Source organism: Melopsittacus undulatus, chromosome 6, assembly GCF_012275295.1.
Source record: "Melopsittacus undulatus isolate bMelUnd1 chromosome 6, bMelUnd1.mat.Z, whole genome shotgun sequence".
Classification (NCBI taxonomy): Eukaryota; Metazoa; Chordata; class Aves; order Psittaciformes; family Psittaculidae; genus Melopsittacus; species Melopsittacus undulatus.
Window position 1 is genome coordinate 74,076,171 of NC_047532.1, and position 12,364 is coordinate 74,088,534.

The 12,364-nt window shown below is 56.1% G+C and overlaps 1 protein-coding gene across 4 annotated transcripts in view; it reads right to left on the bottom strand.

Annotated features, from left to right (window-relative positions):
- Window positions 1-12,364, bottom strand: part of NLGN3 (neuroligin 3) — a 42,154-nt gene that overhangs the window by 4,986 nt on the left and 24,804 nt on the right. For 3 of the 4 annotated variants that reach the window (XM_034063672.1, XM_034063673.1, XM_034063671.1), the window contains 3 exons: window positions 9,130-9,189; window positions 6,463-6,612; window positions 4,666-4,851 (listed from right to left, as the gene is read on the bottom strand). In XM_034063672.1, the coding sequence (XP_033919563.1) occupies window positions 4,666-4,851; window positions 6,463-6,612; window positions 9,130-9,189 (396 nt within the window). The remainder of the gene's footprint in view (window positions 1-4,665; window positions 4,852-6,462; window positions 6,613-9,129; window positions 9,190-12,364) is intronic. The other variant, XM_034063674.1, reaches the window with a different exon arrangement.

Sequence of the window (12,364 nt, forward strand, 5' to 3'; positions counted from 1 at the left end):
CACCACGCCCATAGCTCTTGTCTGTACGCACAGCCTTTGCTCTGCCAAGTACCTGATGTACAGTCCCATGCACTGGGACAAAGGGAAGTCACAAGCTCTGTTTGTCACCTCCTGCTGCCCTAGAAAGCCGTAACAAGCCCACAGGCTGGAGACTGGCCATGGGCTTGCTGGCTTTGCAGCATCACCCACGTGCCAAAGGGCCAGGATGGAGGTTTCTTGTCTCTCAGGTGATGCTGTCCCAGCAACAGCTATCACTCCGTGGCAGCAGCATCACTTCCCAGATGGACCCACCAGACTAGGCGCTGCCACTGCTCACCCCTGTCTGCACAGGTAGCTGGTGTCACCAACTGGCTGTGCCCCTGATGGAGTCCCTTTGCTGTGTCTCTGCATGGATGTCTCCTGATCCAGGAGGACCCAGGAGTCTGTGAGCCCAGTCCTGCCGTGCCCTCCTTCTCCATGCCAGCACCCCATTGAAGCCCAAGAAGCATTCCAGGGAGGCATTGCCACCCTGCAGCTCACCCCAGAGCTCTCCAGCCTGCTGGGGCCCAGGCAGGAAGATGCAGCTCTGTCTTCCCTGTCTGTTCCACTCTGAGGTGATGGTCCCAACGCATCTTGGGTCCTGCAGAGCTGGCTGCCATGGCAGAGTGGAGCCAAACAGTGGGCCCAGGGCTGTGCCAGGTGGTGCCTTGTGCTGCAGGCTGCCACCAGCTCTTGACTTCCACTTTGCTTTGCACAGGAGCTGAGACTAGAAACACCTCTGAGGCTGTGTGTGCCAAGCCCCACTCCAAGCAGGGTGCTGGGTGCCTTGTCCAGCTGAGGATGGAGCACACACAGAGCTGGCAGTGAAGGGCACCAGCCCCCACAGAGCAGGAGATGGGGCAAAGGAAGTATAAGAGGTTTGCACAGCAGTGACTGCTCCTGCCCCAGCATGGCCTGGGGAGAGAAGCAGCACTTCGGTGAGGAACCAACCCACCTACATGGGCTGAGGTTAGCAGGGAAGCCATGGGTGTCCCTGGCAGCCAGACACAGCATGTGCTGCAACAGCCTCCAGCATCTGCCTCTTGTAGCACCTGGCAGAGCAGGCACAAATTAGCAGCTTTATTAATAGCTCTTGATCAAAATGAGTTTTATTTTGATGCAATAAAAACAAATCTGCCAGGTCTTCATGGTGCATCTCAGTGCAGTTTCCCTACCCTGCTCCAGTGCCAGCTGCCCTGTCCCTGGGAAGATGGGTGCTCTGGAGCAGAGCTTTTTTTGAGGTCATTTCATGGCCTTTTGCTTTGATGAAACACTGCAGCACTGAGTACTCACTTCCTGCCTCACAGCATTTACAGCTGGCAGCAGCTCCGCTGCCACAGCAGTGAGGGTGCCAGGCACCCAGTGCCACTGTGATGCACAGGGGACCATACCACAGGCACTGGGCCTGGATGGGGCAGCAAAGGACATGGCAGGCAGATGCAGTGTTTAGTGGCAGAAAGCCTAATGTCACTTGAGAAGTGCTACACTGGCACAACAGTATTTTTCATGGCTGGAAAGTCAGGGAGCAGCCCCTCCATCCCCAGCCTCTCTTCATGCTGCTCCCTCCAACCCAGGCTACCTAGGCAGCCAAGCCCACAGGCAGGTGTCACCATCTGACCATGAAAACCAGTCTACAATCAGGGGCATTCTGGCTTCTGGGTGCCCTGCCAGAAGCAGGGCAAGGCAAGAACTCAATCCGAGACCCCTGGACCGAAAGCACATCCCTGCAATCTCTGCCTGCCTCCAGGCACTCCTGTGACAGAGAGGAGTACCCTAAGAAGTACTATGAATGCATCACACCTGGCATCCCCTCCCTGGCCTTTCACACTCAGCATGAGCAAAGAAAATCCTTTTTCTTATGTTGGCCAGGGGGGTGATCAGGGGCTGAAGAAGCTATGTGGAGACCCCAGAGCAGCTTCCAGTGTCTGAAGGGGGCTACAAGGATGCTGAAGAGGGACTCTTCATCAGGGACTGCAGTGACAGGACAAGGGGTGAAGGGGGTTCAAACTGAAACAGGGTAAATTCAGGTTAGATATTAGGAAGAAACTCTTCCCTGGGCAGGCGCTGAGGCGCTGGCACAGGGTGCCCAGAGAAGCTGTGGCTGCCCCATCCCTGGCAGTGCTCAAGGCCAGGTTGAACAGGGCTTGGAGCAAGCTGCTCTAATGAAAGGTATCCCTGCCCATGGCAGGGTGTTGGTATTTGATGCTCTTAAGGTCCTTTCCAATCCAAACCATTCTATGATTCTTTCTGCAGGAGCTTTCAACCTATGAAATACTCCCCTCTCCTGTGCCCACTCTGCCCAGGGTGACTGCACAAGGGTAGGAGGGCACACAGAGCTCCAGGTATCCACAGAGGGGTGGCACAGCCCCACACAGGCCCCTGCAGCTGCAGAGCATTCCCTGCCCTGCCTGCTGCTCAGAAATCTGCAAAGATCTACTTGTGCTCCTTTCCTACACACTACTCAACATCTAACACAAGCAAAACATCCTCTGGTTTTATTTGTCAAAAGCATCTCCTCCCGTGTGGTAAAGAGCTACTGCCTGCCCAGTGCAGCTTTTGGTAGGTGAGAATCCTACTCCAGAATCCACAAAAGCAGTGAGGTCCTGCCCTGCTCTGGCACTGCAATATCAGCAGTGGCTCTGTAGGTATAACTCACATTTTCCTGAAGCTTATTGTAGTCTAATACCCATTAATATTTCCCCAAGCCAACAGCCCCAGGAGCATCCTGCTCAGCAGCTGGCACAGGGGAGCAGGATGACAGAGGGGGTCACTTCAGGCACAGACAGAGCACAAGTGTCCTGAGCACCCTGCAGCAGCAGGGAAAGGGGTTCACCCAGAACAGATGTGCCCTGAGCAGGCAACACAGCTCCGTATGTGCTTTCAGCTTTGGGAAGCAGCTGCCCACCAGGTCCAGACATGCCTCTGCTGTCAGGTCTGTGGGGCAGAGCATCCCCCAGAGCTCTGGTCCTTGGGGAGCCAAGGGTTACCCAGCAGTGGGAGCAGACACCTGAGAGCAGGAGCACTCTGCACAGGGTGAGTTAGTGCTGGCTGTGTTCTGGCCCCAGCACAGAGGGAGCATGAAACCTGGTGGGTTATCTCATGCTTGGGATATCCCCCCACCCAGAAAGCTCTGGAGCCCCTCTGCATTCTCTCCCCTGAGCCATGGCAGCATGTCTCAGCCTCTCCAGCTCCCTGGCCCATCCAAGGAGAAGCTGGCAGTGGCCTATGACCACTGGGCACCCTGATGGGGAGCAGGGATGTGCTCCTGGGGAAGGGTCATGAGTGGGAAGCAGAGCCCAGTGCAGCAGTGGGTCTGTGCATGGGAGTGGGCAAATGGTTTGCTGGAATCAGGCAAGTTTAACCAAGAAGAGCAGCTGGATAAAACCGGGAGAGGTGTTTTGGGCTTGCCTTTGACTCCATGGTGCACCAGCATCCTACGAGATCTGTGTCAGGTCTGGGCTCAGCAGGATGCTGCCCTTCATTCCCTACCACAAGCACAGGCTCTGTCACCTCTTACTACAGCTAACACCAGCAGCATCTGCAAACCTTCACATCCAGTACTGCCAGGCAGACCATGATGCTAGTGCTGGTGCAGCCACCTTTGCAGGAGCCTGGTCTGAGATCATTCCTGCTTTCAATACTGGGCAATCAGTCCATCAATGGCTCCCTGGGCCAGAGGAAGGCTTTGCAAGCAGCCTAGCCAGTGCCAGACTCCTCCCATAAACCCTTCACCATGCCACCAGAGTTGCTGAAGGTCTCCATTCCTGTGTGGTTCCCAGGCTCTTGAGGTGGGCTGCAGCTCTTTCCAACAGCTTCAAGTGCAATCGTGTGTGTCTCTGAGGTGCAAACTCATGCCCATATCCATTGCCCTTACGCTTAATGTTCTCCCTTGCACTATGCTTGGAGGCACAGCACTGGAAGAGGGATGCACCCTCATTCAAAGCCCTGTGACCAAGGCCCTGGCAGGCTTGGTTACCTGTGGACCAGTTCAGGCTTTGTGCCTGCCATTTTCTTTAGGACATTTATTGAGAACACCTCTACTCCCATGGTTATTTTTTTTTCCTAGCATTCAATGTAAATATCTTTGTGGGTGGTTTACATGCATTTGCTCTTATGCCAACACAATCTTCTAGCATAAGGAATTAATTTCTTTATCTAGAGAAAACACTCTGCTATATTTACAGATATCAACCATATCATTTCCACTGTGTTTTCACAGCTCACCCAGTCTCACAGGATGGGGTGCTCCATGCCTCCCCAGGCTCAGGTCCGGCTTCCCCTCTATTCCAGTATGAATGCCTTTCCAAGCACTGCGATCTGTGCTCTCAGTGCCCTGCAGGATGTCCTGCACCCCCTCCACACCTGCACATGGGCAATGAGCTGCAGGAGGGGTCCCCACCTCTCCCCCCACCCAGGTGCTCAACCTGGGCTGCAGCCCCATGTGCTGGGAGCACCAGCTCCTTCCCTGGCTCCCATATGCTCTGCTGCTGGCCTCACCCTGCCCATGATGAGAAGGTTTTGCTTCCCAGCCCTGGGTTCCACTCTCACCAGTGCCTAGTTAAACCACAGCCCTGGCTCGGCTGGGGTGGCTGCTGGTACCAGCTCAGATCAGCAGCCGCGGCATCCTCAGGCACAGCTGGCACCTACCTTCAGAGTGGTGGGAGAGGGTGAGCAGGCTGACACAGGAGGCACCGATGCCGGAACCGAAGACGGTGATCCGCAAGGGATCTCCCCCAAAGAAGGCGATGTTCTCACTGACCCAGCGCAGTGCCTGTATCTGATCCAGCAGCCCGTAATTGCCCTTGGCAGCCTGGTCCCCCGTGCTCAGGAACCCTGTGAGCCAAGGGGAGCCTGGTTAGGGATGAGGAAGCAGGGGGTATCCTGACCTCCCCCCTCCCTTTCCCAGTCCTAGAGGAGCTTCTATAGGACCCTGTTCTACCACAGCAGGAGACCCCACTACCAAGAAAGTCCTGTGAGCTCTAAGCTGGAGAAGGGACACCACTGAGCTCCAGCCACCCTCTGCACAGCACAGAGGGGTGAAGGGTTTTGATTGATGGGCATAAACCTTGTCCTACCCTTGCCCCACCACCTGTGCTCATAACAGGTCAAGACATTTCATGCATGCTCCAAGGAAAGAGGAGGAAACAGTGGTGGGTGCAGGCAGGCTGAGTGTGGGCACAGCTAATGCTTTCCACAGACTAGCAATGCAAACTAGCATTTGCTCTATAAATGTAAGGAGGTGGGCTGGGCAGAGGGGAACCCACTGCAGCTTAAAATACAATGTCTCGCAGTGAGGAAGATGCTGAGAAATGCTTTCAATAGCAAAGGCAACACCCAAGATAAGCTATCAGTGTTTCATTTGCTTTGACTCAAAGAAGGAAGCCAAAACCAGGGTGTTGAGGTAAAACCCAGGCAGGTGACCCTGGCAGGGAGGGAGCGGCACTGATGCTGCTGCTCCAGCACTGGAAGTGCTCTGGGAGGGCACACTGCACCACCTCAATGGAGATGACAACAACATCATTAAAGTCTTATTTCATATTGTGACGTATGCCTCTTAAATTTGCACCTGTCTTAAGAGAGTTGACTTTAAATATTGCAGCATCTTGAATAGGCTTGTTTTTAGTGGAAAGACTATTTTAACTGCCATCCCCAGCAGTCTACGAGGTCTGGAGGCTGTCAGAGATGTGCTGCCATGTGTACTGGTCAGGAGCCCAGTCGTGCCATGTTGGATGGCTTGGGAGAGAGCTGGCCCTGTAGCAGTTTGACTGAGAAGGAGCTCTCCTCAAACCTTCACACCCCTTATTCTACCTGCTGCTAAGGGAGGGAGCAGTGATGCACCAGGCAGATCTCGTGTCCCAGGTCATGGGGTGTTCTGCTGCAGCAGACAGGGGATAGCACTGCCTTTTGACCCTGTGCCCCCATTTCACCTCCTTAGGTCACCAGGGCTCATGAAATCAGAACTGTGACCCTCCTCTATACAGCACCCAACACCTTTCTGTGACCCCTTCTGCAGAGAGCCAGGTCACAGTGGGGGGCTGCAGGGGTCCCAGTAGCTTAGCTAGCTTGGGGACAGCCCGTGCCTGTGGAGGGAGAGCTGCTGGGTCCCCAAGGGCAGCCAGGCCATACCACTGACAGCTCACTGCCCTGAGCCCTCTCAGGAAGAGATGCTGGGTAAGCACATTTATTATTTATTTAACTGCAGACCAATATTTGCTTTCAGCTGAGCCAGGTTGTGTAAATGCTCCTGGAGAGGGCCAGTGCCAGGAACCAGACCCTACTGCACCCCAGTGTCCAGGGCAGAGGGCAGGGGCAGCCTGCCACAGTGCAGCTCCCATCCTGTTGTGTCACATTCTTCCCACCACCCCTTTCCCATCTGGTCCTGCACCCACCAGCTGTGGGTGCTGGTCCCACTGCCCTGCTGCGCCCATGCTGGCCAGCCCATACCAAGCACTCCAACGCGGTAGTTCAGGGTGATGACAATCACGTTCCCATAGCTGGCCAGGACGCTGCCATCTATCATGTTCCCCGTGCCCTCCATGTATGAGCCACCGTGGATATACACCATCACCGGCTTGGCCCCGCTGTCCCGGATGTCTGGAAGGAGAGGTGGTTAGACACAGGACCCTGCTGATGGCTGCAGTACCCTGCCCGACAGGCAGACCAAGGACAAGGGCAATGCCAGCTGCCAGGACCTGGGACAGGGGCTTAGAAACCAAACCCAGAGCTCTCCTGGTGGTCACAGCATGGACCTCCAAGGCCAACGACCACTGAACCATCCCTGCCAGCCCCTTTCTGCACCACCTCCACACTGCTGCCCCCTTGGGGGTCTCAGCACATGTGGGAGAGATGCCAGCTGTACCCAGCTGCTCTGGCTGCGTGCAGGAGCCAGACCAACAGCACCTCTGTTGTGGGTGGGAGATGCAGATTCCAGCCCCAGGATGCAGCCCCATGTCCTGTCTTTGGCTGGACCCAAGCCCTCAGCTCCAGGAGTCCTGGAAGCTGGCATTGCAGGGGGGCAGGGATGGGGATGTGCAGGACCTGGAAGGCAGCAGGGGCAATTGTGGGTGCTCCAACATCTGGTTGTCCCCACACCCCCCATTCCCGTCCATCCTGGGAAGGTAGAAACCTGCCAGCTGCCTGACTGTGAACCCATGGCACCTCAGTGCCCAGACACACATGTGGTGATGAGGCAGATAGCTTGTGCATGTGTGTGTGCCAGGGAGGTGAGCACAGTGTCCAGACAAGGACAGGGCATGAGGCATGGAGTGACACTGGGGAATGGGACCCTGAGTGCTTGGGAGGAAGGACTGTGGCAGCCTAGGGAACAGGGAGCAGCCACACTCCCTCTCTCAACCAGCCCTGTCCAGGGGAATATCCTTCCCCTTCTGCCCCACTGGCCTGGGATCCCCCCTGGAGCCAAGCCCAGGCACAAGGGAAGAACACCCACACTCCTCTCCTGGTCCATCTCACCCATGTTTGATGGAGGAGGTGGTTGCAGCTGTGGTGCCCAGCACTGATGGACTCTGCCCTCCCTCATGCTCACCCGCACCCAGCACCTCTCTCTGGTGAGCTGCATTGCCTGCGGGGGCTGCTCACAGGCTGCTCGCTGCTGGCCCAGGCACCAAGCAGGAGCCAGCCCCTCCATGGTCCTGCAGGTACAGCAGCACCACACAGCAGGGATGCTTGGCCAGGGATGCTCAGCACCTAAGCCCTGCCCACATCCACTCCTCCCTGTGTCTTGCCCACGGCAGAGGGCTGCTGATGGGTACTTCTCACATCCCCACCTCCAGCTGTGGCCTGAGGCATAGCTAAGGGTGGCCTCCCTTCCATATGGAAAAGCTCTTCCATCCAGGAGAATCAGCATATGCCAAAACCTGTGCTGGCGCTTTTTCTGTCGCCAGGATGAAGCCAGGCAAATGCACAGACCTGGGGAACAAAAAGCATTTGCAGGGCCTCAGGGACAGACATTGCCCGTGCAGCAGAGCTACAGCAGGACAACTCTTCCAGAAACCACCTGCTTGAAATGCAAAGTGCAGGAACATCCATGTCTATGTCCTTTCCTCCCTGCCACATGCTCCCACCAGTGTACAAAGGGACTTCCTTGCAGCAGAATGGCAGCAATGTGCAGATGTACCGCAATGGCTTCCAATGGTTGCAGCACATTTTAGTGTGCAGGACTTAGCACAGTTAAGTTACTTAGGCTGAATGCCATTTTATACCCTGGTACAAGGGATCCTGTGGCACAGGTCAGTGGGAGAAAACAATGGGGCTGTGGTCCTGCCAAGGAAAAAGCTTTTTATCTGTTTCCTAAACGGTATCTCTCAGGTTGCACTTGAGCTGCACTGGGACTCCTACACACCACGAGGGTTTACTGTCCTTGCACATTAGGGCTGCACCCTGACCAACCTCCTCTGCTGCCTCCTTTTCACATCCCTGCAGCCAAACACACCCTGCAGATGAACAACCCTGGCTCACTAAAAATAGTTTATTCTGCAGCTCACTTAGCCCTGGTGTAAATCTAGAATCACATCTGCTGAAAGCTCACTCGCTGCCTCAGCCGGTGCCTATGCCCTAGTGGCAAGCAAGACCTTGCTCACGTTGAGTGGAGGAGAGAACTGGACAGAACCGTGTCCGAGCGGACTGTGGGTCTCCTGCCCATGGCCCTGCAGGTGCCAAGGTTGCCAAGCTGCTGGCATGGCCACTCCACGGCAACGCTCGCGGCAGGCCTGGATGCAGGAGGAGGTCGCTGGCTCCCAGCTGCATGTCAGCAAGTCCAGAGGGATGAGGCTGGTGGTGGGATGTGACTGGGCTCAGGGTGAAATGGGCCCAGGTGCCCCAGGGCACCTCTCTTCCCAGGCTGCCATGCTTCCTGCCTGCCCTCGCTCAAGTGGGAGCAAACTCCTCCTAAAGCAGAAGACACCTCACAAGCTTCTCCCCCTGTCCCGAGGAGGGGAAGGGCCTGGACGCCTGCACAGCCAGCCAGCCTGCCCCCCGCCCTGTGCCCGCCTGCGGCACACGGACACACACAGGGCTCCCTGGGATGGCAGCGGGTGGCAGGCAAACGGAGTTGCTTTGCGTGTCATGCAGTGGCAGCCTCAAGCACAGAAATACCTTCGTCTTCATCACCGTCATTATCCGCTAAGTCCTCGCCCTGTTTCTTAGCGCTGGCTCCTAGGGACCAAACACGAGGAGACAGAACAGAAAGGAAAGCAAAACCAAAACGAAACAAAAAAGTAAACCAAAACAACAACAAAAAAAACAAAACAACAAAAGAGAATTCAAAAATAGCGTGATAGCAGAGCTGCTGGGGCCAGGCCTGTGCCCCACAGCACCGCTGGTACTCACTGCACCGATCCCAGCGCCAGGGCAGGGCAGCACCGCCCCGGGAGCCGCTTCACCCAGGCCCCGTCCCCACTCCTGCACGGGGCCTGCGGCAGCACCAGCGCTGGTGGTGGATCAGCCTCTGTAGGTTCTCGCTGATCCTCCTGCGCCCCAGCCCCTCAGCCCCTGGCACCAGGGCAAGGCTCCTCTCCCAGGTGCAAGCAGGACCCCTGCTCCCAGCTCTGCTGCCCCTGAGGAGAGCTGTCCCTGCCAACAGAACAGCCACGTGAAGGGCTGCCCTGGGTGGCCTCTGGCCACCACCTGGGATCCTGCTTGTCAGCACCAAGCAGCACATGGCCGCTCCTGACTAGCACAGCTATGCCACAGACCACGAGTGCCGCGGCATGAGCCCACCACGACACGCTGCAGGGAGCCGCTGTGACAGGCACCTCCGTGCACGGCCCAGCTGTCCTCTACCAACTCCCTTGCTCAAAGACTAGGCACATGAATGACTGACTGCAAAGGCACCAACCAACTGGCCCCAGTCAAGGCAGAACCCTAAATATATTGATTTCTGTAACATCCTGAATGCCTTCCAGTTGTTACATGGTGCTTCACAAACCCATGGTGCCAGGGCCAGCAACATCATCCCAGCACTGTGGGATGCTATTGTAGATGGCACATGCTGAGCACCAAACACGTCGCCTCCTGAGCTGCGTGCTGCTGGCGTGAGCCAGAAGATGCGGCCTTTGGGGTGGCAGGGAACAGACACAGTGCAGACCTTTACCAAGGCTCCACACCCTTGTGGGCACAGAGCTGAGGAGTGCCATCAGCCCCAAATTCAGGAAGAGGCTGTGGTGCTGTTATCCCTTTAGAGCTGCAGACTAGCACCTGCGGTCCTCTGCTGCCCAGGGTCTGCACCAAACAAGATCCCTGGGTGAGGGTGACCTCGGCAGTGACAGCAGGGTTTCCCCAGGGCAGGACTGCCTGCCCTGTGCATTTGCTGCCCCAGGACCTCCCCCAGACATGTGGGGCTGCAGGGTCCTGCCAGGCACCCGCTGATCCCTGCTGCGATCGCCAACAGGTCCCATCACCACTGCAGCACGGGATCTGCAGGGTGTCCAGCAAGGCTCCTGTGAGCAAGAGGCAGCCCCAGAGCCTTGTCAAACTACAACAAGGTGAGTACAAGACAGAAAGACCAGTTATTCTTATTGCCACACTGGGAGTGGGATCCTGCAGGCGACCCGGGTGACGGATAACAGAGACGACAGTGTGGAGTGGGACAGGACTTGAATTTAAAAGGGATTTGTGACAGGGGAGTGAGATTTCTGAAATGGCTGTGGGGCAGTGCCATCAGGGCAAGATGCTTGCACAACACCTTACGCAGATAGACCTGGAGTCAGGAGCAACGACCAGAAGTCTGGAAAAATCCCTTTTAAGGGACTGAAAAATCTGCAGGCATGAAAAGCTTGCAGGAGGTGGGTCATGTGAATCCTGGGAGCAGAGTGATGGGAACTATGGCAGCATCCCAGCACAGGAAAGGCCACTGCGAGGTGGTGAGGTGGAGGAGCAACTCCCACTCCACTGTGCAGAGCACAGGCAGCCCTGGGGGTACCCAAGGCAGCCTGAAGCTGGATGAGAAGAAAACCTTCCTGGCAAAAAGGGCAGGAAAGCTCTGGCAGAATGGCCTGGTGTGACCAGGTGAGATACACACTGCCAGGAAGAGGTGAGGTGGAGCTGGTCCTGCCTGGGGCAGGACTGGTTCTGCTGTCTCCAGTGCCATCCTGACTTCCTTTGATTCAGAGTTCACCTCCCAGCCTACCCCCTCCATGTCCCAGCCCTGCCTCCCTAACTCCTGCTTCAGCACCCAGCCATCCTCTGAGCTCCTCACATCACTCCCCTGTTTCACCCAACACCACTCCCATCCCCGCAATCCCTCGCTCTAGCCCCAAAGCCCCAGAATCCCCCCTTACTGCTATCTCCTTCCCTCCCCACTCTCCCGTCAGCCTGTTTGCAGGAGGCTGCAAGCTTGACCTACTGCATTTTCATTAGGAAGAGCTGCAAGCACAGAAAGCAAAATGCTAAGTACTTATGCAATATTGGCTCATCGATGCTGTGTGCCAACCTCCTTGGGACTGCTAAGGGTTTTCTCTAATAAAGACTGCAGGCACAAGCCTTCATCAGCACTGTGCTTCAAAGCTGGGAAGCCCATCACAAGCAGCTAGAGTCCATTTCCACTGCCAAGGGCCCTGGTGCTGTTAAAGCCTTGGGATCAGCTGGACTGCAGCCCTCCAGCCTGGTCTCCTTCAGGAGACAAAGGTCTCCATGCAATCAGGGATGAAGGAACCAGCTATGAGGAGCTGTCAGGTTGTAAGAAAGGGCAGTGTACAACATCCCTGTGATCTGAGCAACTGTTCTGGCTGAGCAGGGTGGGATCTAGCTGGAGACTGCTGCCCTGAAGCCTAGGGATGGCTGGGACAAGCCTAAAGTAACCTGAGCTACACACGCCACAGAAGGGACAGTAGAAAGCGGTGCTGGGAAGCTAAACAAAGCAGGAGCGCAGTAATGCAGACCAGGGGGAACAGTGGCAGTATGTGGGCATGGCAGACACAAAGCATGAGCCTTTCCCACCAGCAGGAAGGTGCCAGGGCAGTGGGGATTATGGTGAACACAGGCTGCTGCAACCAGCAGGCTCTTTGCCTCTCGATATGTTGTTCACCTCCACAAGGACCCACTGATGCCACACAGCTTCTGAGAGCAATTACAGCTTTGCTTCCCTCACCCATGTCTTGCATGTTGCTACATTACCTCCCTCCAGTGGTTATTGCCATGTTCAAGGACACCAGGAGATCACAGAACGGCTGAGATTGGAATGGACCATCAGAGGTCATCTAGTCCACCTCCCTGCTCAAGCAGCATCACCTGAAGCGCATCACTCAGGACAGTGTGCAGATGGCTCTTGAGTATCTCCAGGGAAGGAGACTTCACAACCCATCCAGATACCTATTCTAATGCTCAATCACAG